Consider the following 22,234-nt stretch of genomic DNA (forward strand, 5'->3'; position numbering starts at 1 on the left):
GGAATGCAAAACTGTAACTGTCAAACTGTAAACATAATAATATAGGTAGAATGTAATGAAATAATATCTGCAAGGGTATACAAACTTTGGTGTGCCGAAGTTAGCTTCCTTTCTTGTTACTGTTTAATGTATATTTTTTTAATAAAATATTTGTCTAGCTACTTTACCGAAAATGTTTATAGCTTTTTTAGGTTTTTAAACCTTTTTAAAAAATTAAAATAATATAAACTAAGCAATTTATAAACCCTGAACTTCTTAAATTTATTTTAAAGAGTCTTTCAACAAAGAAAGCACCATTTAAACCATTAAAAAAACCTTTCTTTTTTAGAGTTTTACTTTTAATTATCCATTTTAATAAATAAAATTAAGGATCTAAGGTAGCTAGTTAATTCTAAAGCAACTCGTGTAGGTGCACATCCTTGCGAACGGCATTATTGAAGCCCTCCTTATAGCGATACCAAATGGGGCTCTTCACTATGGCATCCGTTTTTCCTTAAAAATAAACAAAATTATATAAAAATTGAAAATATAACAATTTATTTAAAAGGTTTACCTTCATCTTTATGAGTTGTAGAAGCTGATTTGTGAGTAACTCGACCAAAAAAGTCTTTGGTAAGCTGAAAAGAAACCAATAAAAAATCATTAAAAAATAAATGTAAGCTAAAAAACCTTTAGATAATATTAAATTAAGAAAATAAATGCACTTTAATAGGTAAAAACAGGTGGAAAAGAAAATAAATACTTGGCCAAATGGCCAGCAATAAAGTTTGCCTTCGCTTTCGCTTAAGATAAGCCATAAATGTTCGTTTGCGTTGATCCCCGGACATAACGACCCCAATGACAATACCGAAGCGCGGGAATCCCCTTATGGGTTATTAGCTTTTCCAGGATTTGGGCAACGCAAAAAAAGGACAACGCGAAAAAGGAATGTAATTTCTTTTAGGGGATGAGCATATGCGCATTATTTGCTGAGTGGAATTTTTTCAAGTTACCAACAAAATTTGCACATAAATTGCTCTGCTAAGTAAATGCAAGGCATGCAAATCCTGGCATTTCCTTTGTGGCTGCATCAAGGCTCACCTGCTGCTTGGGCGCTGCACTGCGCATATTAGCCGCCGATGAAATGGGTTTCGGCTTCAATGTCTGCAAATGATTGGGCAGCTGAGCGCCGGCTGTTGGTTTCTTCTTGGCAGCAGGCGCTGCAGTGGAAGGGTCTCCGCCTTTGGGGGCCGCCCGTCGTATCCGCTCCAAGTCCACTTCGCGAGCTATCAGCTGGCGACTGAAGTAGGGAAGCGTGAGACCTGGAAAGCCTGAGGGGAGAAACAAATTTAAAATATTTTGTTTTTTAATAAATATTTTAATATTTGGAAATACTGATACAAATAATTTTGAAATTATTTTTTCAGGATTTTTAAATTAAATTTTACATTATTTTATTATTTTAATAATTTATAATGAATGGGAGAAATAAATTAAAATTATATAACTCACTGGGATATGCACTAAGTGCATCCAAGTCCGGCTCCGTTTGAAACACATAATGACCTTCAATATTTTTTACCTGAACAAATGTCAGGCCGAGATCAACCATTACCTCGATGGTGTGCCGCAGGTCTTGTTGCTCCCTGAAAAATAAGAAAATTAAGAAAAAAAATTAAAAATCATCGAAAAATAACTTTAAAAAATATATATATCAAATAAGCCTTACTTTGGCGACAACAACTGCACGGCCACCGAGCGCAATTGCGGCGATAGAATCCTCTTGAGCAACGGCACCGTATCGAGCAGCAGGACCCTGCCCTGACCCACACCAAGCGCCGAGGTGGTGACACCTTTGCGCATGGCCTGAAAGATATTCCTTTGGTTGGTGCTCTTCTGTTGGAACTGAAAGGAGGAAGGCAGGCAGAGGGTAAACACTGGCGGAATCTATGCAGGAGTCTCATTAATCTTGTGATTGCATTTGAGGCACATAATGGACAAGTAATTACATGGCTTGATTCTGTTGATTATGCACGGGGCATGGGCATGTTTGCCCCAGCTAATGACGCCCTGCATAAGTCATGAGTTGCCCTCAAAGGAAGGCCTCGACAGGGCGATGAAAAGAAATGGCGTTTTCTCTACCAAACTCACCTCAAAGCCACGCGTGGGAAATGCAATTTTTGGCCAGGCCAAAGTTGCGAAAAGCAAATGCCAAACGACAAAGCCATACTGCAGATAGGGATACACACTGTAGTTCTGTTGTCGCCCAATCTGATGTTGCACTGTATCCGTGAAGCAGAACCATTGGAGAGCCTCGCACACGCCTGTAAAATTTGGATCTGGCATCTTTTGCTGCAAATAGTTCTCATAAACGCCTTGGGTGAGTCTGCACGAGGGGATTTTAGATGTTATTAATAGATTAACTTTGGGTAACTAAAGTTTATTACCTCTCGTAATCCCCACTGGAGTGTACCACATCCAAAACATTGCGCACTCGCGTTGTCACCGACATGTTGGTCATTGTGACCTGAACAGGCTCATCGGCATTTTGGCCACCTGTTTGTAGGGTTTTTCGAGGGCGTTTTATCTGTACAAAAAATAAGAGAAATTTAGAAAATCAAAATAATAAATTAAATAAAATAAATAAATAACAATATAAAATTTAAAACAAGATTATAAATGAAGTCAAGTAAAAGACCTACCCGGAAAATGGCATCCCAAACCTCGAAGAGACCCTGATGACGATCCTTTTGTCCCAAGTTATTATTAAGCACATCCTGTAAAGTGAGGCTATGCTTTTGGGCACTTTTGCAAAAATGTAAAAAATTAATTAATTAATTAATTAAATTTAAAAAATAATTAATTAATAAATTAAACTTAAAAAATAAATAATTAATAAATTAAATTTAAAAAATAATTAATTAGTAAACTAAATTTAAAAAATAATTAATTAATTAATTAAATTAAAAAAATAATTAATTAATAAATTAAATTCAAATAAAATGAATTAATTGAATTTAAATAAAATTAATTAAAATAAAAATAATTGTAAAATGAATTAATTAAATGTAATAATTACTTAAAAAACTGCATGGAGGAAATACAGCTTCTGACATCGTTTCCCGATTTCTCCGCCAAGGCAATCAATGAACCAAAATCCGTTTTCAACTGCTCCCTTTGGGCAATCTTAACCAATCTGTAAATTATAATTTATTAATATTTAATATGTTTATTTTATATAAATAATTAATATTTATACCTCTCCGCCAAACGGGCAGCATCAATGGGCGGAAAGCTAACCACAAAGGCCACTTGTCTCAGAGGACGCAGGGCAGGATCGTAGACATCATTGCAAATGCAAATGATGGGACGCCTTAGGACATTGTGCTCGGCCTTGCCGCCCTTGGCCTTTACCTTGCTGAAAATGCCATCGTTGACAAATTTGACAAGATATTCAATGGATTGACGCGGGGCACCATCGATTTCATCTAAAATAAATAAAGAAATGTTATTAAAATAAAGAAATATAAATATAATTACAAAATAAGTTATTAATCTTTCTATTTTACTTACCCAAAATAATGCAATTGGGCCTCTTATCCTGATTCAACACCGACGACATCTGCGTGCCATTCTCCAAGGCCAGCTTGAAGGCCTCCGTACTGCGATCGTCCGAGGCATTGATCTCGCGCACATTATAGCCCGCATGCCGGGCAATGGTGTGGGCCAATGTGGTCTTACCCAGGCCAGGTGGACCACAAAGCAGGGCCACCTTTTGCATGGGTCTACCCAGGGCATCCACATTTGTATTCAAAGCTTGACGGGATTTCCTTTGTCGCCAGCCTCCATTCGATTCGAATTTCCCAGTGCGCTTATTGAAGCTATTTAGCTGGTTATTAGCTGCTGCTCCTGCAGTGGCTCCTTCAGTCTTTTCCTGTTCTTGCTTGCTGTGAAAGGCCTTGCCAAAGACCACCTTGTCCCACATCTTCAGCCAGTAGAGCAGACTCCGATTGGTCATTTCATCGGACAAGAGATCAATGTACTTCCTGGGCTTGTACTTGTCCACCCAAAGGCGTCCAGTCTCTGGATGAGTAGTTACCAGGGTTATATCTGGATCGGAGAGGGTATCTTCAGCTGAGCGCAGGCGAACCTAATGGGAATAGAGATGGTTTAAAGTCTCTCAAGACTTTTTCTACTGACTCACCATTTCTCTGGCCTCCTGCCATATCTTCTCCTTCGATTCACCCAGTAAACTCTCCACCACTGCCGTTGAGCCTCCCCTCACACTAAGCAAGTCCAGTTGCCGTTGCTCGTACTCCTCCGAATGGAATCTCACATAGATGCGCTCCAGATCGCTCCTTTGAACGGCCAAAAATGGCCAATTGGGTATCTCATAGGAGAGGTTACGCATCTTAAAGTCATGCAAGGCCTGCAACCGACTAGCCTCATCCTTTCTTAGGGTTTTGCTGGTTTCGCGCATTTTTCGTCGCAATTCCAGAATCTTGTCAATGGCCTCGTTGTCCCTTTGCTCCTCCGTTCGGGCCTTCTTCACCATGGGATCCTCGTAGGATTCGTGAAAGAGATCATCAATGTCCCCAAAGAGATCACGTTCCAGGCGCCGCTTATTGGCATTCTTGAGGCCCACATCCTGAAGCTGTTTGGCGGCGGCATTGAGCAGCGGCTCCTGGTCGAATCCTCTGCTGGTCAGCTGGGTGGATTCCAGCTCCTGTATGGCCGGCATACGCTGGAAGGGTGTGGAGCAGCCACGGCCCGCCGGCGGGCCTTTTGGTGTGCCAAAAAGACGTCGATTGACGTGGCCACCACCACCGCTGATGCCACCGCCATCGTCCACAGAGTCCAACTGACTTGCTCCAAAGGTAATTTGCGAGAGTTGCGGCGAGCCCAGTGAGAAGTTGGCGGCATCTTTTAGACCCACGGGAGCACGGTTTTCCTTCTGTTTCTCCGCTGCCTGCTTGGAGGTGCTCGGACCATCGTAGGGGTCAAACTCCTGCGGCAAATCGTCCAGCAGCTCCAACTCGTCTTGGTACTGCAGCTCGAACTCTTCGTTCTCGTCGGGATACTGATCCATCGCGGGGAATCCTTGGGATCTCCGGCAGAAAATCTATACAATTGTAAACAAAATTTCGCAAAGTGCAAAACTCCCGCCAAAAGGGAAAACACAGATGTTCGGCAGGGTTGCCAACGTTTGAAACTATCGATATACTGCTATCGATGTACTAAATAAAATAATATTTACATTTATAAATTCTTACTGAGAGAGCAAGACGGCTTCGAATAAGAACTTGGAAACTAATTTTTAACATTAATGCTTAAGTTTTTGTTTATTTAAATCCTTTCATTACTTTTCGATAACCTAAGTGTAACCAGCTGCCATACCAGTGTGACCAGCAGGCGTGTGAGCCAAAATCTGCCACATTTCGCTCGATGTTTTTTTTCCAACAATTGCTTCTAGAAAAGTCGGCATTTTTTTTAACATTTTCACATTGCTCAGGTCGCAGCGTGTTTCAGGGAATTAATTAGAAACTAGCGCTGAACAACAGCCAGATAGCCGCTCTGCCAGCAGACATGGACAAGGTGAGTGGTGTGCCCGGCGACGCAGGGTCAAGCGCAACAAAGGGACAACGTGCGAAAATTCTTAACCCTTGCGGCTTGCTGCAGGTGAACGAACTCAAGGAGAAGGGCAACCAGGCGCTGAACGCCGAGAAGTTCGATGAGGCGGTGGCGGCTTACACAGAGGCCATCGCTCTGGATGGCCAGAATCATGTGCTGTACAGCAACCGTTCGGCGGCCTACGCCAAGGCCGGCAAGTTCCAGGCGGCGCTGGAGGATGCGGAGAAGACGATCCAGCTGAATCCCACCTGGCCGAAGGGTTACTCGCGCAAGGGAGCTGCTGCCGCTGGCCTGCAGGATTTCATGAAGGCCTTCGAGGCCTACAACGAGGGTAAGACAACGACTCCCCCCGTTGAGCCATGAATCACCGCGACCTAACCTCACTTTGGGCCTTGTTTCGCAGGTCTCAAGTACGATCCCCAGAACGCCATACTGCTGCAGGGTCGGCAGGATATAACTGCCTCGGTGCTGAGCTACATGCAGTCGCAGGGCGATATTCCCATGGACATTGATCCCCAGCAGACGCGCACCCGGCGTGCTCCATCGCCGCCACCCTCGAAGCCCGCTGAGCCGGCCAAACCGGCGGAGCCGCGTGTGGAGGATATGACGGAGGAGGAGAAGAAAAAGTACTTGGCCAAGAAGGAGAAGGAGCTGGGCAATGCGGCGTACAAAAAGAAGGAGTTCGAAACGGCCCTCCAGCACTATCACGCTGCCATCGCCCAGGATCCCACGGACATAACATTCTACAACAACATTGCCGCCGTTCACTTTGAGCGCAAGGAGTACGAGGAGTGCATCAAACAGTGCGAGAAGGGCATCGAAGTGGGCCGCGAGACTCGCTCTGACTTTAAGCTGATAGCCAAGTCTTTTGCCCGAATCGGCAACACCTATCGCAAGCTGGAGAACTACAAGCAGGCGAAGATCTACTACGAGAAGGCCATGTCCGAGCACCGTACCCCTGAGATCAAGACCTCGCTGAGCGAGGTTGAGGCCAAGATCAAGGAGGAGGAACGCAAGGCCTATATCAATCCGGAGAAGGCCGAGGAGGAGAAGGAGCAGGGCAACCATTTCTTCAAGAAGGGCGACTATAGCACCGCTGTGAAGCACTATTCCGAGGCTATCAAGCGCAATCCCGATGATCCCAAATTGTACAGCAATCGCGCCGCCTGCTACACCAAGCTGGCCGCCTTTGATCTGGGACTGAAGGACTGCGAGACGTGCATCAAGCTGGACGATAAGTTCATCAAGGGCTACATTCGCAAGGGAAAGATCCTGCAGGGCATGCAGCAGACCTCCAAGGCCCAGTCGGCCTACCAGAAGGCCCTTGAGCTCGATCCCAACAATGCGGAGGCCGTCGAGGGCTATCGCCAGTGCTCGATGAACTTCCAGCGGAATCCCCAGGAGGTGCTGAAGAACGCCATGTCCGATCCCGAGATTCAGCAGATCCTCAAGGACCCGGCCATGCGCATGATCCTGGAGCAGATGCAGAATGATCCCAATGCAGTGAAAGAGTAAGTACTTCTGGAATGTTCTAGAACTTTCGTTTTCAATGTCGAATTTAATTTGCATTTTTATCAGGAAGACAATACTCTTTTTATACCCCTAAGAAATTAATTTAATTAACAATTTTAATTTTGTTTTGCAGACACTTGCAGAATCCAGCCATCGCCGACAAGATAATGAAGCTACTGGAATCGGGCATCATTCAGATACACTAGGCACCTCCACCTTCCTCACACTCACACACCCCACACATACTAACTCACACAACACACCCAACCATATTGATAAAAAATGCTGGAGACAAAAAAAAGCCCAAATAACAAGCATTATACACAATTTAAAGGCACCTCCACAAGCTGGTTAACAACTAAAATATCGTTTTCTAAGAGACGGGCCACAACATTTAATGCTATAAACATAATTACCTTAGAGATCGCAACGCCCAAAAAGCAGAAGGACGATAACAACAAATAACTAAAGAATAAACAACAACAAAACAAGGATATAACTAAAAGGAAAGTAACAAAATCATTGATAAATGTCTGCCTAGTTGATTTACGCGGATGAATGGAGTAGGCTCCAAACGTCAAGGTCCTTATTTTCTTACTACAATAACTATGCTGTAGCTTAGCTCTAAAATAAGTTTTTGAATGTAAAATAAAAGAGTCAGAATGGTACAAGCTTGTGGGTTTTCATTTATTTCTGAAAAACGCTCTCTGTATTCCCTAATGCCTGAATTACTGAAAATATCGGCGATAAATAGCGATATAAGTCGTTATTTTCAGCCGAAAACAGCTGTTTTCATACAAAAGGCTTAAAATATCGGCTTACTATCGCGATACTTGTCCGATATTTTCAGTAATTCGTCAAGGGAATACCCTGACTAGCAATAGGGTTTTTCCCAATCGTATATTTTCACATATAAATATTTATGGAATCAAATTTTGTTTATATATTTCCGCAATTAATTTAAAATTAACCTACAATTTAAAATTTATCCTAAAAGCAAAAAGTTGAAAAATGCAGTTCTAGTGGAAACGGGTCACTAGCCTCTGACCATGCCGTGGAAACTGCGGCACGACCCACAATCGATTATCGCATTATCGATAGCACGGCACCGATAGCAACATCGTTGTCTTTGCAGCTCTACCGAGAAAATGGAAATGTGCTGAGATATTTGTGATCTATATCCTTTTTTGTCGTCCAAAACTGCCGTACGAAAATGTTTTGACCCCGCTCCACCAGAGATCCGTGAAAAAGTGTAAAAAGCACGCGAGCCCGTACCTAAAGCCAATCATTTTTTTAACCCGTGTGGTTGCCGTGTCCGTGTGTCCGTGTGCTTGTGAATGTGTGCTCAGTCAAATCGCATAGAAAGATGTGCGCTATAGCCGCAGCTATAGCGTGAAATTAACACACGCGAATCGAGACGAGCGAGTAAAATCGTCAAAAAAAATCGTCTGTTTTTTGTGTGTCCAGCTTCTGTCACCGCATCCCAGGAATTTCGTCCCACTGCAGTCCCCCAAAAGAGCCAACAAAAGTGAGTTTTTTCTTTTTTTGTATTTCTCTGCCTTTTCTGCGTTTCGGCGTTTCGGGGGCGCTTGGCAACAGGCCCGCAAAGAGCCCAGAGCGCGAGCAAGAGGGTTGCGAGTGGGGGAGTCGGGGGCGCAAGCAAGAGAGAGAGCCGGGACGCCAACGATTATTACATGCTGCTGCTGTGGAGCGTTGTTGCTGCCGCTGCTGCTGTAGTAGTGGTTACAGTTGTTGTTGGAGCAATATGTGGCCAATATCTATTAACGGATTGGGAAGCAATTAGGCCCTAAAATAATGAGGCATCGATTTCTTGGGGAAGGTTCTCCTCCACAACAGCTCGGAACAGCTGTTTCCTTTTGCTTTCTAGCTTAAATTTGATATTAATTAAGGGATTTTGAGAGCGTCCTAAAATTGTTTTAAGGAGTTTATAAAGGCTTGAATTGAAGACTAAGAGAATTTGGAATTGTTTATATTTTAGGGATACTTCTTTTTATGGGAGCGATTTCACCAGTTTTCACTTTATTTAAGTCTCTATTTATTATTCAGGTTTTAATATAGTTGTTACCTTCTCTAAAACTCATAAATCAAGCCAAACGCCAGCTATTGAAGGGACATTCTAAACATATTCCTTGAAACTTTTTATAAATCCCACAATAACCTCTTTAATCTCTCTTCTTCTCCCTCCTTAGTGCAATCCTCACCGCTGCACTACTCGACGATGCGGCCCCAGGCGCCCGGATCGCTGGTCGATCCCAACGAGGAGGAGCTACGCCTGGCGCCATGGTACTGGGGCCGCATCTCTCGGGAGACGGCCAAGACCATACTGCACGGCAAACCCGATGGTAGCTTCCTGGTCCGCGATGCTCTCTCCAAAAAGGGGGAGTACACGCTTACCCTGATGAAGGACGGCAGCGAGAAGCTAATCAAAATCTGTCACATGGATCGAAAGTACGGTTTCATTGAGACCAAACTCTTCCCATCGGTGGTGGAGATGATAAACTACTACAAGGAGAACTCACTGAGCATGTACAACAAGTCGCTGGACATCACGCTGAGCAATCCCATAGTGCGGATCTGCGACGACGAGGATTCGCAACCGCACGGCGATCTCAGTTTGCTGAGCAATGACTTCATTCGCACCTGCCAGCACTTGCAGGTGGCCGAGCAGAATCTCGAACAGAAGCGAAACTCCTTCAATGCCATTCGTGAGGAGCTGCAGGAGAAGAAGCTGCACCAGAGTGTGTTCGGGAATGCGGAGAAGATATTCCGTAATCAGATAAAGCTTAACGAATCCTATATGAAAACGCCAGTGGATACCCAAGCCCCAGAGACGCCAGAGGGAGTCGGCGGCGCCGAGGGAGCTGGTGGTGTTCCATCAGCCTCGACCTGCAGCAATAATGTCAACACTCGACGCAGTCTGATGGAAAACAAGCAGCGTCTGCTCAATCTGCTCGAGGTGCTCCAGGCCAAGATACAGGACCTCAATCATTACATGGAGACGATGAAGAAGGAGGAGCTGCTGCTGGAGCGACAGATCAATGCCAGCAAGCCGGAGTTGCAGATGCTGCAGTTGCGCAAGGACAAATACATTGAGTGAGTACAATAAATATAAGGGAGAAATCTAGGGTTTTTCCTGGAAAATATCAAAAATATGATCATAAAGGTAAAGGTCAAGAGGAATTCTAGGATAAACTGCATTTTGCAGCCAAGCAAAAAACAAACCACCAACGGTTCTGGCTCATTTTACACGCTCGGCCGTCTCAACCGATCGTTCATTCTGTCTAGCTTCGGCATCGATAGCGATAATAATGGCATAACATTGTTAACGGCAGCCTCAACTGCCTCACTTACCCCGCCGAGTAGTCCTCGCTTCCAGGGCGTCTACGTGCCTGGCCAGCCAACTTCCCAGAGAATTCGTTACCTTTTATAAACAAAATTAAATACTCTTCTTTATTATATAGTCACTAGATCTAGATTTTAGCTTCTGAACTAGTAAATCCCTATTATAATACCCAGCTGGGGGGTTATGATAAGCGAAACCCTTCAATTTAAAAAGTACAAAGTTTCCTATGGGTTAGTTTTCTTATCTGAATTATTGGTCTCCCACATTGAAACCTTATTTCCTTTTATTTACAAACCAATATAAGTATATATCGATATATATATTTCGTATCAAGGTCGTGTTTTTAATGGGGTTTTGAACTCAAGTAGAGTATTTCTGGTTAAAGATATCTAATAAAAAGCTTTATCGGTTATTTGTGAGCTTGCATTTGAAGGTCTCAATAAAATATTATTTTTAAAATGGAGAAAAAACATGAAATAATTGATTCAGAATTTCTAAATTATACATAGATATGGCTAGGTTCTTGGAGGTTTATTTTCTATATGTTGTTATAGGTTAGGAATTAGTTTTTATATTTTTTTATTGACTCTAAACTCTAATTGAGTATAATAAGCGAACGTTATCTAAGAATTACTTACAAATTTGAATATAACATTTATTACAAATAAAACCCTAGATTTTTATAGCTTTCTAGCAAATTAAGCTTAACTATACCCCCATGATCTTTCAGATCATTGACATGGTTTTTAAATTAATTTATGATTTGTGTTCCATCTGCCAGAGTTTGCCACAATCTTTGGCAAAACCTCAGTCGGTTAAAAAGCTTATAAAGACATATATAGTAATACTGCCTAGCAACAGACACTTACACAGGGGGGAGTACGTCATCGTTTTTGATGAGTTATACGCGCTCCCGAATCGGTTTCTATGGGTATTACCTAGAGTGTGGAACAGCACAGCGAGTGACACTTGAACGGGGGGGAAGAGAGGAAGCCGGCGGGGGCCTATAGATAAGGTTAGCGCCTTGCTAAAGATAGGTTCGCTTATCAGGAATTATAAGTTTGCCGAGTGCTTAATAATTCTTTTTTTCCTTTGCTTCTACCCCTGTACATATACATATGAACTCGAGTATCTATATGCCTCTCTTTTGTAAGGCTGCCTTGGTTTTTGCAAACCTTTTGCTGGTCCCCAAGGTTTGTGTATCTAAACCCACAGAGATTAGACCACCGCCGTCATTTGTGAGATAAAAGCCACCAGCGAGTCTCCGGAGCCCGGAGTATCCCACTTGACTCCTCCTCCAGAGATTAGATAAAGCTTCCTGGTGAATCTACCCACCTTTCGGTGGGTGTTAAATTTTGCTGCGCTGTCCGTTCCGAAGATTGATGATATCACAACCGGCCGACCGCCTTGCCGGGGCTTATCGCTGCTCGGCGGAGACTTAGTCACTTGGATAGCCCGGCGGACGGACATAAAATGAAGCAGCAGTAGCAGCAGCAGCAGCAAAGCTCCCCCTGATCGCCTGATCGCCCCGATCGCCCACACCGATCGTGATGCGGAAACCTACGGGTCTGGACTTTCGTAGACCGAACGGCGGCGACGCATTTAGTTATCAAGGGTTCGTTTCGTCGCCAGTTGAAATTGCACAGGGTTAGATCAGGCATCGATATCACCACAAATCGATTTTAATAGCTACTTATCATCGATCACCCCCTCAGATCGAAGTTAATTGTTAGCCAATTCGGAAGTGACACGTACTGAAAAAGTTTTTTGCTGAGTAAAAAGATTTAATAATTAGATTTTATACGGAATACTACTTATTATACAATTATTATTTTAAAACAAATGTTGGAGCATTGTTTCAATTAAAACATTTCAACAAATTCCCAAAGATTAGATAAGGCGTCGTTTATAAGTTGGAATTAAATTAAAAACTAGAAAGACACGTACGCCACGCCTCCTGCAAAAAGTTTTGGCTTAACTCAAAGATTGATAAAGTTGTGAAATTGCATTACAAGATATATAGATATATGTGTCTTTCACATAGAGAGGAAAATTTTGTATAATAAAGGATAAATATTGCACTCAATTTCTTATCAAAAATGTTGTAAAGTTTGATATATAAATGTTTTTAATATCACAATATATTGAGAGGAAGCTCACTCACAAATGTGCTCCTTAAATCATCGTGTTTTGGATAAATTCCTTATGTAATTTCCATCAAAAATATTCAAGACTATTTCAACTCCCTAACTAATACTTTTCTTCATATTTTCCATCAACTTGCAGGCGCCTGAAAGGCTTTAACCTCAAGGACGACGACCTGAAGACGATCCTTGAGATGGGCTACGACAAGTGGCTGCAGCACTACGAAACGGCCTCAAATCAGCCGCACAGCAACGAATCCCTCTGGCTGCTGAAAGATGCCAAGCGCCGGGATGCCGAGGAATATTTGCGCAATGCACCGCCTGGCACCTTCCTGATCCGTGTGAGAGATCTCGGTCACTTTGCTCTCTCGATTGCCTGCGGTGACAGTGTCCATCACTGCATTATTTATGAGACGGAGAGCGGTTTTGGCTTTGCTGCCCCTTACAACATCTATCCGTCGCTAAAGAAGCTGGTGGAGCACTATGCCAACAATTCCCTTGAGGAGCATAATGATACGCTGGCCACCACGCTGCGTTGGCCATTTCTCTACTGGAAGCAGAATTCCCAACAGATATTGGCGCAGCTGCAGGAGGAAAGGGATTTAGAATGCTGCGAACAGGCGGTGACGCTAATGCCACCACCAATGCTGGGCACCAGTGCACCGATACCGACGAGTAGATCCCGCGATCATCACGACCAAGTGGATGGCATTGGAATGGGAATGGGAGCGATAATTGGTAGCCAGGACACGGATACAACGCCACCGGCCTCCATTTCGCCATCGAACTTTAGTACTTCGCAGTAGGAGGAGCACTTGGAGCCCTCAACCTCAGGCTAGCTATCGTATCTCTCTAAGTCTTGCTCCCCCAAAAACTCCTCTCTATCTCTCTCTATATATATTAATATATCTAGATATAAACCGCGAAGGTGGTCAAAATAATGGCACTTATTGCATGATCCTAGGCCCACGCAAAAGTCAGTGATTTAACCATTTTAAATGTCAGTTTAGAGAACTTTTCGCCCAAGCTTAGCTGCCAAGATCAAACAGGGAATAATGTTTCGATATCACCCAAAATAATCGTACCATAGTTTGTGTTCCACTTGTGTGCAGTGCCATTATTTCGCCCGCAGCCGTGTGTCATCATCATCATATATGCATATATATATATATGGGCTATATAATATGTATATGCTTGATGTGAATACAATTTTTTTGTGTGTGATGGATGGCGCTGGCAGTTCAACTGTCAACTGGCTATCCCCCCCGTCAAGAATCAGAAAAGAAACGTAAACGTAAACGAGTGTAAACTTTTTTGTGGTGATCTGATCATGATGTTTTGAAGCCTTTTTTCAAATTGAGAAAGTATAATCTTAATAATATTACAAAAGTATGATTAATTTTATAAACACATACTATATATATATATATCTATATATATTTTTTGTAATACTGCATTTGGCGTGATAATTGATAAGTCAAGCTATCTGTTGTTGTATCTAAACTCCTGCTCCTGCAACACTTCCTCCCCCCTAACCCCTACCCCCTTTCCCATAATTATTATTATTGTTATCACGCTGCGCGTTGTCGAAACAGGGAGGGGGGTAAGAGCAGGGGGTAAAAAAAAAAAAACAAAGAAGGATTGAGTGACAGAGTGGAAGTCGTGAAGAAATTTTCTGCATTTCTTCATATACATATATATATTTTGTGGTGTTCATGTAAATATTCGAAAGGCGAAACAAAGGAGCAAAAAAATTTCAAAATAAATGTTTGCGAAATCAGGTTAAGGTTTTGATAACCGCCCCAGCTCCCCCCTCTAATATTTGTTGTTATATTATGATTGATTTGAAGTAGTTCTAAGTGAAGTTTACGTACGTTTACTCGATGTGATCAGTTGATTGTTGCTAAAATAGTAATTTCCCTTCCACCCTCTATATATATAAAAATATTTTTTTTTATTAAGAAAGCCTTAATTTCCGACACACAGAAACAAAGAAAAAAAGTATAATAACTCACACACACACACGGAAAAGCAGCAACAAGCAAAGCAAAAACAAAGTGCAATCGAAAATGTAATAATTAAATTTTTAACATTTGTTAATTTATACACAAGGAAAGAAACAGGAAAAAAAAGACAAAAAAACCGTTGCCCATAAAGAACCGCTGCAATAGGCATTATTTTTGTTTGTTTTGTTTTTTACACAACTGATATTTAACATATATATCTATATATATATATACGTAAATAGGAGGAATGCCCACCTGGCAGGCGTTAATTTTTGTAAATACTCTTTCCCAAGGAAATTCAACTAAAAAACAAGTTTTTGTGCAATCTCGACCCTGTATGGCGGTCCTAAAGTGTATATTTCATATATAAATATTTATTTTATATTTAAAATATATATTTTCACATATAAAATATTTCTTTGATATTTAAAATATATGTTTTCATATAAAGCAATATTTTTGTATATTTCTAATATATATTTTCATATATAAAATATTTCTTAAATATTGAAAATATATATTTTTTCATATATAAAATATTTCTCTAATATTTAAAATATATTTTTTCATATAAAATTTTTTTTTTATATTTCTAATATATATTTTCATATATAAAATATTTATTTTATATTTAAAATATATTTTTTCATATAAAAAATATTTTTTTATATTTCTAATATATATTTGCATATATAAAAAATGTATTTCATATGTAAAACAAAATTTTTGCTTAAAGCCGCTTGGGAAAGGGTATTATCTGGTTTAATTTCCATTGTTCTCTTGTGCCACCTTAATGTTCTAAGCGAGTAGAAAACCCTTCGAGCTTCCTGTTTGCATTCTACCCAATCGAAGTCGAAATCGAAATCGAATCGATTACACACAAACACTGGCGCTTCTTTCAGATAGATTTCTATAAACATAAAATGTATGCTTAATAATTATAACTCCTAATTTAATTTATTTAACTTGTAACTCTTGTGTGTTTCATTTTGCTTAAATTCTATGAGATTTCGGTGGATCTCGTACGTTGTAGTATTTATAAGTTTTAAATTTAGTTTGTAAACGTTTCAAGAAAACACACAAAACCATAAAAAAAGAAAGCAAAACAAAAATGAGAACACAAAACAAAAACAAAAAAACAAGTAGAAGTTAATGATTAAATGTATTCTAAATATGATTGATCGATATCATCAATTACGATTGATTAACTGGATGTAGAGACGATGATGACCTTTTTGCCATACCTAAATGTTAGATGGAAATATTTGTGAATGTTTCCAATCCCTCGCCGAGGAGAATTGGAAATGTGAAAACAATGGAAGGCGACGGCGACGACGACGACGACGAAACTAAATGTGAAACGAATTGCAAATTTGTTGTATTTTTTTATATGAATATATATACATATATATATATATAGATATTTAACCATACATACCTATATAATGTGTATGCTCTAGAATGCTATATGTTGTAGATCTTAAGCTATGTGTTGTAGATCTTTAAGCGCCAACAGCAACCAACCACAACAAAAACAAAAACAAAAAACAAACAAATCTTTTTGTAGTAGTTTTTAAAGAGTCGGCGAAAACGAAGAAAACATTGTATGTATTTGTATTTGTGTCTAAAAAGAATGTTCGTAAATAACACAAAAGAGAAGAAACAATAATAATAAAAATCGAAAGAAAATCAAAAACAAAAAATCAAAATTTGGACTGAAGTTCATCCACTAATAATAAATATTTTTTGCAGCTGAAGCGAAGCTTTTCCCCAGGTTCGTACCCAGCTTGGGTCTCGTCTTTCAATGAACCCTCCTCCTCACTGCCCTGCCAGCAGCAGATCCGCTGAGCTCTGCGAAAAGCGATCCCAAAAACAGAAAGAACAGGGAATATATCACGCGTCCGCCGCTTGGGCCTCGTGAAAGACCGGCCACTGAGGAGAGTGCATGCATACCAGGAGTGACCGCTATTCAGGCCATTTTTGGAGGGAATCGCAATAGAGTGACCTGGTTAATATGATGTGGATTATATTTCACCTTATTCTCTAATTTAATCTAAAGAATCTTCAGATTCTTCTGGGTATTAACTCACTAGTGGCACTTTCCATAATATTGGAAGAAACTAAATGAGATTTGTGTCTTCAAATCTTAAAAATGCTATTAAGTTATAGTATGTGTTATATTATTTTTGGAATTATGAATAATGTAATAAGTGCCGTGCCTCAAGACACTTTTTTGGGGTCTAGAGGGGGGTCTAAGAATGTGGTGGCTCATCAAAATGACTTGGAACGGGGAAAAAGGAGAAATTGTCTACAGCTGCAGTTCAAGCTGGTTTAATCTACAAATAACCAGATTTTTATTCCTAGCCCAATGATATCAGCCGGGAGTACACATTACAGAAGCTATCATGTAGAATTGTTGGTAAGATGAGCCATCAGGACTGCGCTATGTGGACTGCATTTCTAAAAATAGCTTATCTCTCTTACCGTAGAATTACTTAAAGCTTTGTGCAAATTCAGCTATTTTGTTGTTGTTAACAAAGAGCGATAAGAAAATAAAACTTAAGTGCTGACTTAGTTTTTTGTGATTAGAAAAACTAAAATAAAAGCAATAGAATCATAACATTTAAGAGGCATTGAAAAATATCTGGATAACTCCATAGATCTTTGATGGATAACCTGCATATGCAGGCATAGATTAGTTTTAAAATCCATTATAATTGTTTTTAAATCACTTTTTTTCTCGAAAAACTACAACAAAATTTTATATTTAATAAAAACTAAACTCTCTTTGTTCAGAAGTCCATCAACAAATGACACATTGAATACCTCCACCAATTAAAAAATGACTGATGGGCTTTGGATAAAGGTCAAGACTGTGCACGCAAACAAACCGATATTTTCTTATCTTTTGCATGCACCAAGTGAGCGCGTTAAAAAATTAAATAATTAACTGCCCTACCACAAGACGAATTTTTAAGAAAGTCGCATTTTCCATTCTCATTGAATGCACATTTATTTGTTCATATAATGTTCACATATTGATTTCCTTAATCAATTAGTTTTGTGTGTGTTTTTAATAAAGAAAAATAGTGAGTAAAGCAAAATAATAATTCGCAAGTATTAACTGAATGTTAGGTCTTCACTGACCTAGAAGTATTCCCATTTTATTACATGGTCCAAACGGTAGAGCGTTATCATGAAATTATTCTGAAATAAATAAGAATTTGTACATACATATAAAATTATTAATTAAAATCAAATTAAAACAAACAAGTAAAACTAAAACCCTAACTATATTTACAGATTAAAATTAATTACAATAAGAAACTCACCTGGAACCGTTCCAAGCCAATCAAGGTAATCCTTGTCCATATAGAACCATTGTAGACCTGAAACTTGAGGCCAATAATTTGGATCATCCGCAATGATTCTGTTGTCGGCAGCTACAAAAGCGTAGACGGATTCAAACATATTTGATTTTGGCAAAATTAAGACATTTAGTTCTACGATTCCATTGAAATCAACGTTTCCTCTGTGACAGATATTAGATAACTGCGACTTTTTTCCATCCAGCAGACGATTCATGTCCCACGAGATCATGTTATGGGTCAAACTATTGCTTCCATTCGATTTCATGGTAAGTATGGGGAAATAGGGCCCACGACTTCTTAACACTTTCTGTTCGTACTTGGTGGACGCAGTAAGAAGGCTTAGCTCATATTGCTCGTTATTTTCTGCATTTATCCGCCATCCTATTTCATTTTTTTTTAAATCGACGCGTGCTTTTACTTTGAAGTTTTGCCCAAATTTGGCAGCGATAGCAGCAACGAACCACCAAGGAACATTACCGCTAAAGTGTGTCTTTGTCCAGTTCGCCTCCAACGATTCCTCCGGCTGACTGAAGTTCATTATCCTACCAACATTTTTCAGGCTTTCCTCCAGGAATGAATTAATATTCATCACTCCAAAATCGATCACAAATAAAGAAGTTATTTTCTCCCAAATGCCTTGAAATTCGAGATGCTTGTGATAACCCTCATAACGTGAAATGTAATTGTGTTCGAACAGTGTACATCCCATCTCCACCAAATACCAGTTAGTAAGTCCAAGCATTAGAGAGGCGTATCCCAAGGTTGTGTCCAAGACGTCCCTGGGTATTCCGAAATTGGGATCTCGGGCAAACGCTCCGCAGGCTTTGAGAATTCTCAAGTCGTTAGTGCTGGTAGAAAGTCTGTATTGGCAAACGTAGTTTGAAGGGCAATGGCCTTGCCAATCAACAGCGTTGTGGGTCAGGAATCCTAAAGGATCGCACCTCCAAAAATTAAGGACCTGAAGTCGGGTTTGTCGTTCTTCTGCCGCCATCTTAGCCAAATCAGGAACTACGTAATCCCCTATTAGAATTTCGTCTTTGTTGTTGAAAGCGACTGGACCAAATATGTGTTTCCTGTTTTTTGTTGGCTCCGGATTGGGATAGCAGCTGAAACCATTGAACCGCGAGGTAGCCAGGATACTGGCCTTTAAGTGCAACTGCCTGAACTCAGTGGGTGAGAATATATAAGCCATGTTATGCAGAGCAACAGAGATATCGCCACAGGAAATGGTCATTACATCCGGATCCGAGAGACGTCCCAGATAAGCGTGGGCTTTCTTCGCAAACTCAAAGTTACCAGCCCGTGAGGCAGTAATGCCTTTGCATACCTCAAACTGCCAGTCATCGGGGAATCGGGACCGGGTTGCATCGATCACAACTAGACATATGTTTGAGTAGTTGCCGTGGATGTAAACTGTTGCTGCTTTGGGCATGAATGTCGCCTTCATTGGCAGACCTTCCGTGGCCTCTGACACCCCATTGGAGTACTCCACATCCAGGGTATAGGCGAAATTCCACCAGGACGTGCTGGTAAAACTGAGAATGTACGCCATCAACCAGGAGCTTCCACTCCATCTACCACACACTGGAATGCAAACACAGCTTGAGAGATGAATATCCTGCAAAGACTCGTCCTTTAAAATTACTGTATCCAATTCGTCTATTGCCAGCACATAAAGTGCACTTGTAGACGTTTTAGTTCCAATCTGTGAAGAGTTGGAGATCTCGGGTGGCGGACTCCAGGAGCCTGTGCAGCTATCCTTTTTCACGTTCATATTCACAGCGATCTGTTGAACAAACGACGATGCGTGCATCAAGTCTGTTGGCTTACTTAGCATAATTTGTAGCAGGAGAAGCCGCACGATGGCAGCTTCGTCTTTCAAATAGATAAAGCTTTGTCTTTCAAATTGGTAAAGAATTTTAGCCATCGACCATGCAGCGCTGCTTGTAAGGTACTCTAACTCTTCTTCGTCGTATTGGTATTGATTAACCGATTCTAACATGGCCTTCAGCCTTTTCCCGAAAGCCGAATAGTCGGGCTTTGCAAACTGTTGTAAATATCGTTGATCAAATTGCATGGAATAAATGCTAACTTCCGTTGCCGGCATAACTTCAGCTATATCCTCTTCCCCGCCAAGCTGCCATTTGAACAGGAGCAAAGGATCTGCCCACTTTTCAGGACTATAGGTGCCACTCTCACCCTCTATCTGTTGCCACACTTTAGTTCGGGACGGCAGAAGTCGGGGAATCGGGTCCTCGAACATTCTCTTTATGACAGCTAAAGCGGCTCCTTTAGTGGCCTGTGCTGCCATTTTGTTTTTATTTTGCGTTTTAAAACGGGGGATTCCCCGAATATAGTAAATATTTTCAGGCCTGTTAAAATAAATCAAATTAGTTTTAGAGGAAAGTCTCGGGTGGCCAACGAACCTAGCTTCAGTCGGTGGATATCTTCTCGTCCCGCAGTTTTAATTTTCTTCAAGATCTGTGATCTTTAGGATTTGCGTCGTTGCCCTAGAACTTAGATTACGTTCTTATTTCGATCAATGTGTCGATCGTCGGAGATCAGTGATCTGCTTACTTAACGGCTGAGTGCAGAGAGTTTCAGGAAGTCACAAACTTTATATTCCAAAGGAAAGGATTTAATTTAATAAGAGCAAAAGATGAAATTTTGCACTTTTCTTTGACCAGACCTCCCAGACTGTTTGCCGGCTTTTAGTATTAGTGCTGCCAACTTTGAATAAAATAAAAATCCCATTTTACCGCAGGAAAGCGGGAAATAGCTGAATTTAAAAAACTATTCATCAGAACGAAAAATTCTAGATATAACTGTCTTAAAATATATATTAAAAACTGCAGTAGAAGCAATATTAAAAAAAAAAGCTAAAGTAATTAAAACCAATCCTTAATTCGTTCAGCTTTTTCATATCCAGTTGTACTATTAAAACGCCAGATCTGGTGAGAAAAAAGCTAAACTGTCAACAAAGCCACAGCAGTAGCACAGCTGATTTTCGAGCTTTTTTCGCATCTTTAATATCTGGTCACACTGGTAAAATCTTTTTTCGAGCAAGGCGGTCGCGTTTTTTTTCCGTCGCGATTTTTAACGTTTTTTAAATTGTTAACACAACTCGCGAACTTTTTGGTGGCTTGGCGGCAATCGTGAGTGCATAAATTAAATGGCAGCGCCATGGAATAGGCCCCATTAGAGCCGCGCGCGTGTTTGTATGTGTTTGGTGCGTGTGATTGTTTGCGGGGGGTGGCAGTCAGGAGAAGCGAACACAAAACCAAAACAAACGCAGCGTGTGACTTTGCGAATTGTGTTTGCCAGGTGATGCTGCTGCTTGCAAAATCTCGCCCAGCAGCGTGTAAATGGCTAAACACAAAATAACAACAAAAACAACAACAACAAAAGTTTGAGTGTGGCAATTTTCTTCTGCATTTATTATTAACACTCCCCCGCGCTCTCGCTCACTCCGCAAGAGTGCTTTTGGCTGGCGCTCTCTCTGTCTCTCGCCGACTCTCCGTCTCAGTGTGTGCGGCGGCTCAGGTAAATCAAATGAGTTTAATTTTATTAACCTGACAAATAAGCGAATCGTAACCGTGCGTTCGTGTGCGTGTGTGCAAACAGGCAAATGAATCAAAATTTTAGAACGCAAACAAATTATTGAATAACACAGCGACTAGTGAGCGGGATCTCTCTCGCTCTCTCTCTCGTTCTGAGCTTTGGGATGCCGTAATCTCAGTTATTCACTCCACGGGGGCCCCAGCTCCAGTAGATGGTGTGAGGGATAGGGGTACTGGCCTGGGTGGGTGGCTCTTGGCGGTGAGCAAAAGGCGCAGGGGGCGGGGGTTGAGGTTTAATCGATCGGTGGGAGTGATCTCATTGCCTCCGGGCGGGCTTGTGCTAAGCTCTAATCAGTGCTAAGTCAAGTCGCTATCGCCTTATCAGGAAACAGGTTACGGGTGCATAGGGTTCGGGGGTTAGGAGATGAGATAATCCATGGAGAGCAGCTGGAAGTGCTTGGAAGTTACTTTACCAAGGAACCTGGATATTAGCTCGTTTTTAATCCGTGGATTTCTGTGGGTGACGATTTTTCAATGTCAAGGTTCAGTTAAAGTGGTTGTCAAATAATACCTGCAGCTTAAACTGGAGATTATCTTGAGACAAGTCTTTCTTTTTTTAAAGTAAAAAGTAAGCAATAAATGTAATGTTCAGTTAAGAAAAAAAGTT

The 22,234-nt window shown here is 41.0% G+C and overlaps 5 protein-coding genes across 7 annotated transcripts in view; 3 read left to right on the forward strand and 2 right to left on the reverse strand.

The window, feature by feature from the left end:
- Positions 1-354: 354 nt before the first annotated feature.
- On the reverse strand, positions 355-10,498 carry cutlet (chromosome transmission fidelity protein 18 homolog). Of its 2 annotated transcripts, XM_070289154.1 has the most exons (13): positions 10,495-10,498; positions 4,184-5,101; positions 3,553-4,129; positions 3,239-3,467; positions 3,059-3,175; positions 2,682-2,784; positions 2,427-2,566; positions 2,131-2,365; positions 1,709-1,884; positions 1,492-1,625; positions 1,081-1,310; positions 554-617; positions 355-492 (listed from the first exon to the last, which is right to left on the reverse strand). In XM_070289154.1, exons 2-13 carry the CDS (start codon positions 5,066-5,068, stop codon positions 392-394), a joined length of 2,991 nt encoding a protein of 996 aa, XP_070145255.1. In that variant the 5' UTR covers positions 5,069-5,101; positions 10,495-10,498; the 3' UTR covers positions 355-391. The 2 variants fall into 2 exon arrangements, with proteins under 2 accessions (XP_070145255.1, XP_017038529.1); XM_017183040.2 differs by lacking the exon at positions 10,495-10,498 and having other exon boundaries at positions 4,184-5,138.
- On the forward strand, positions 5,420-7,793 carry Stip1 (Stress-induced phosphoprotein 1). Its single transcript, XM_017183024.3, has 4 exons — positions 5,420-5,574; positions 5,659-5,941; positions 6,014-7,121; positions 7,256-7,793. Exons 1-4 carry the CDS (start codon positions 5,566-5,568, stop codon positions 7,326-7,328), a joined length of 1,473 nt encoding a protein of 490 aa, XP_017038513.1. The 5' UTR covers positions 5,420-5,565; the 3' UTR covers positions 7,329-7,793.
- On the forward strand, positions 8,227-14,242 carry Pi3K21B (phosphatidylinositol 3-kinase regulatory subunit alpha). The gene is made up of 3 exons (XM_017182968.3): positions 8,227-8,650; positions 9,333-10,236; positions 12,773-14,242. Coding segments are annotated over exons 1-3 (1,569 nt in total). The 5' UTR covers positions 8,227-8,649; the 3' UTR covers positions 13,437-14,242.
- Positions 14,243-17,623: 3,381 nt separating this feature from the next.
- Positions 17,624-20,714, reverse strand: LOC108086119 (uncharacterized). Of its 2 annotated transcripts, none has more exons than XM_017182967.3 (4): positions 20,585-20,714; positions 20,434-20,523; positions 17,969-20,379; positions 17,624-17,843 (listed from the first exon to the last, which is right to left on the reverse strand). In XM_017182967.3, the coding sequence occupies exons 3-4, from the start codon at positions 20,316-20,318 to the stop codon at positions 17,839-17,841; spliced, it is 2,355 nt and encodes a 784-aa protein (XP_017038456.2). In that variant the 5' UTR covers positions 20,319-20,379; positions 20,434-20,523; positions 20,585-20,714; the 3' UTR covers positions 17,624-17,838. The 2 variants fall into 2 exon arrangements, with proteins under 2 accessions (XP_017038456.2, XP_070145256.1); XM_070289155.1 differs by having other exon boundaries at positions 20,434-20,517; positions 20,585-20,710.
- Positions 20,715-21,065: 351 nt separating this feature from the next.
- Plc21C (Phospholipase C at 21C) overlaps positions 21,066-22,234 on the forward strand; it is a 56,199-nt gene continuing 55,030 nt past the window's right edge. The window contains exon 1 of the mRNA XM_017182920.2: positions 21,066-21,550. The gene's annotated coding sequence lies outside the window, so the exon portion shown is untranslated. The remainder of the gene's footprint in view (positions 21,551-22,234) is intronic.

This window comes from Drosophila kikkawai, chromosome 2L (genome assembly GCF_030179895.1).
Source record: "Drosophila kikkawai strain 14028-0561.14 chromosome 2L, DkikHiC1v2, whole genome shotgun sequence".
Taxonomy (NCBI): Eukaryota; Metazoa; Arthropoda; class Insecta; order Diptera; family Drosophilidae; genus Drosophila; species Drosophila kikkawai.

Bases quoted from the DNA above. Each gene is read 5' to 3' on its own strand.
- cutlet (XM_070289154.1), bottom strand. From the start codon at position 5,068: ATGGATCAGTATCCCGACGAGAACGAAGAGTTCGAGCTGCAGTACCAA. The intron at 4,130-4,183 runs GTGAGTCAGTAG...TATTCCCATTAG, and splicing joins GGCAGGAGGCCAGAGAAATG to GTTCGCCTGCGCTCAGCTGA. The intron at 493-553 runs GTAAACCTTTTA...TTTATTTTTAAG, and splicing joins TACAACTCATAAAGATGAAG to GAAAAACGGATGCCATAGTG.
- Stip1 (XM_017183024.3), top strand. The intron at 5,942-6,013 runs GTAAGACAACGA...CTTGTTTCGCAG, and splicing joins CTTCGAGGCCTACAACGAGG to GTCTCAAGTACGATCCCCAG. The intron at 7,122-7,255 runs GTAAGTACTTCT...TTTGTTTTGCAG, and splicing joins GATCCCAATGCAGTGAAAGA to ACACTTGCAGAATCCAGCCA.
- Pi3K21B (XM_017182968.3), top strand. The intron at 10,237-12,772 runs GTGAGTACAATA...ATCAACTTGCAG, and splicing joins CGCAAGGACAAATACATTGA to GCGCCTGAAAGGCTTTAACC.
- LOC108086119 (XM_017182967.3), bottom strand. From the start codon at position 20,318: ATGGCAGCACAGGCCACTAAAGGAGCCGCTTTAGCTGTCATAAAGAGA.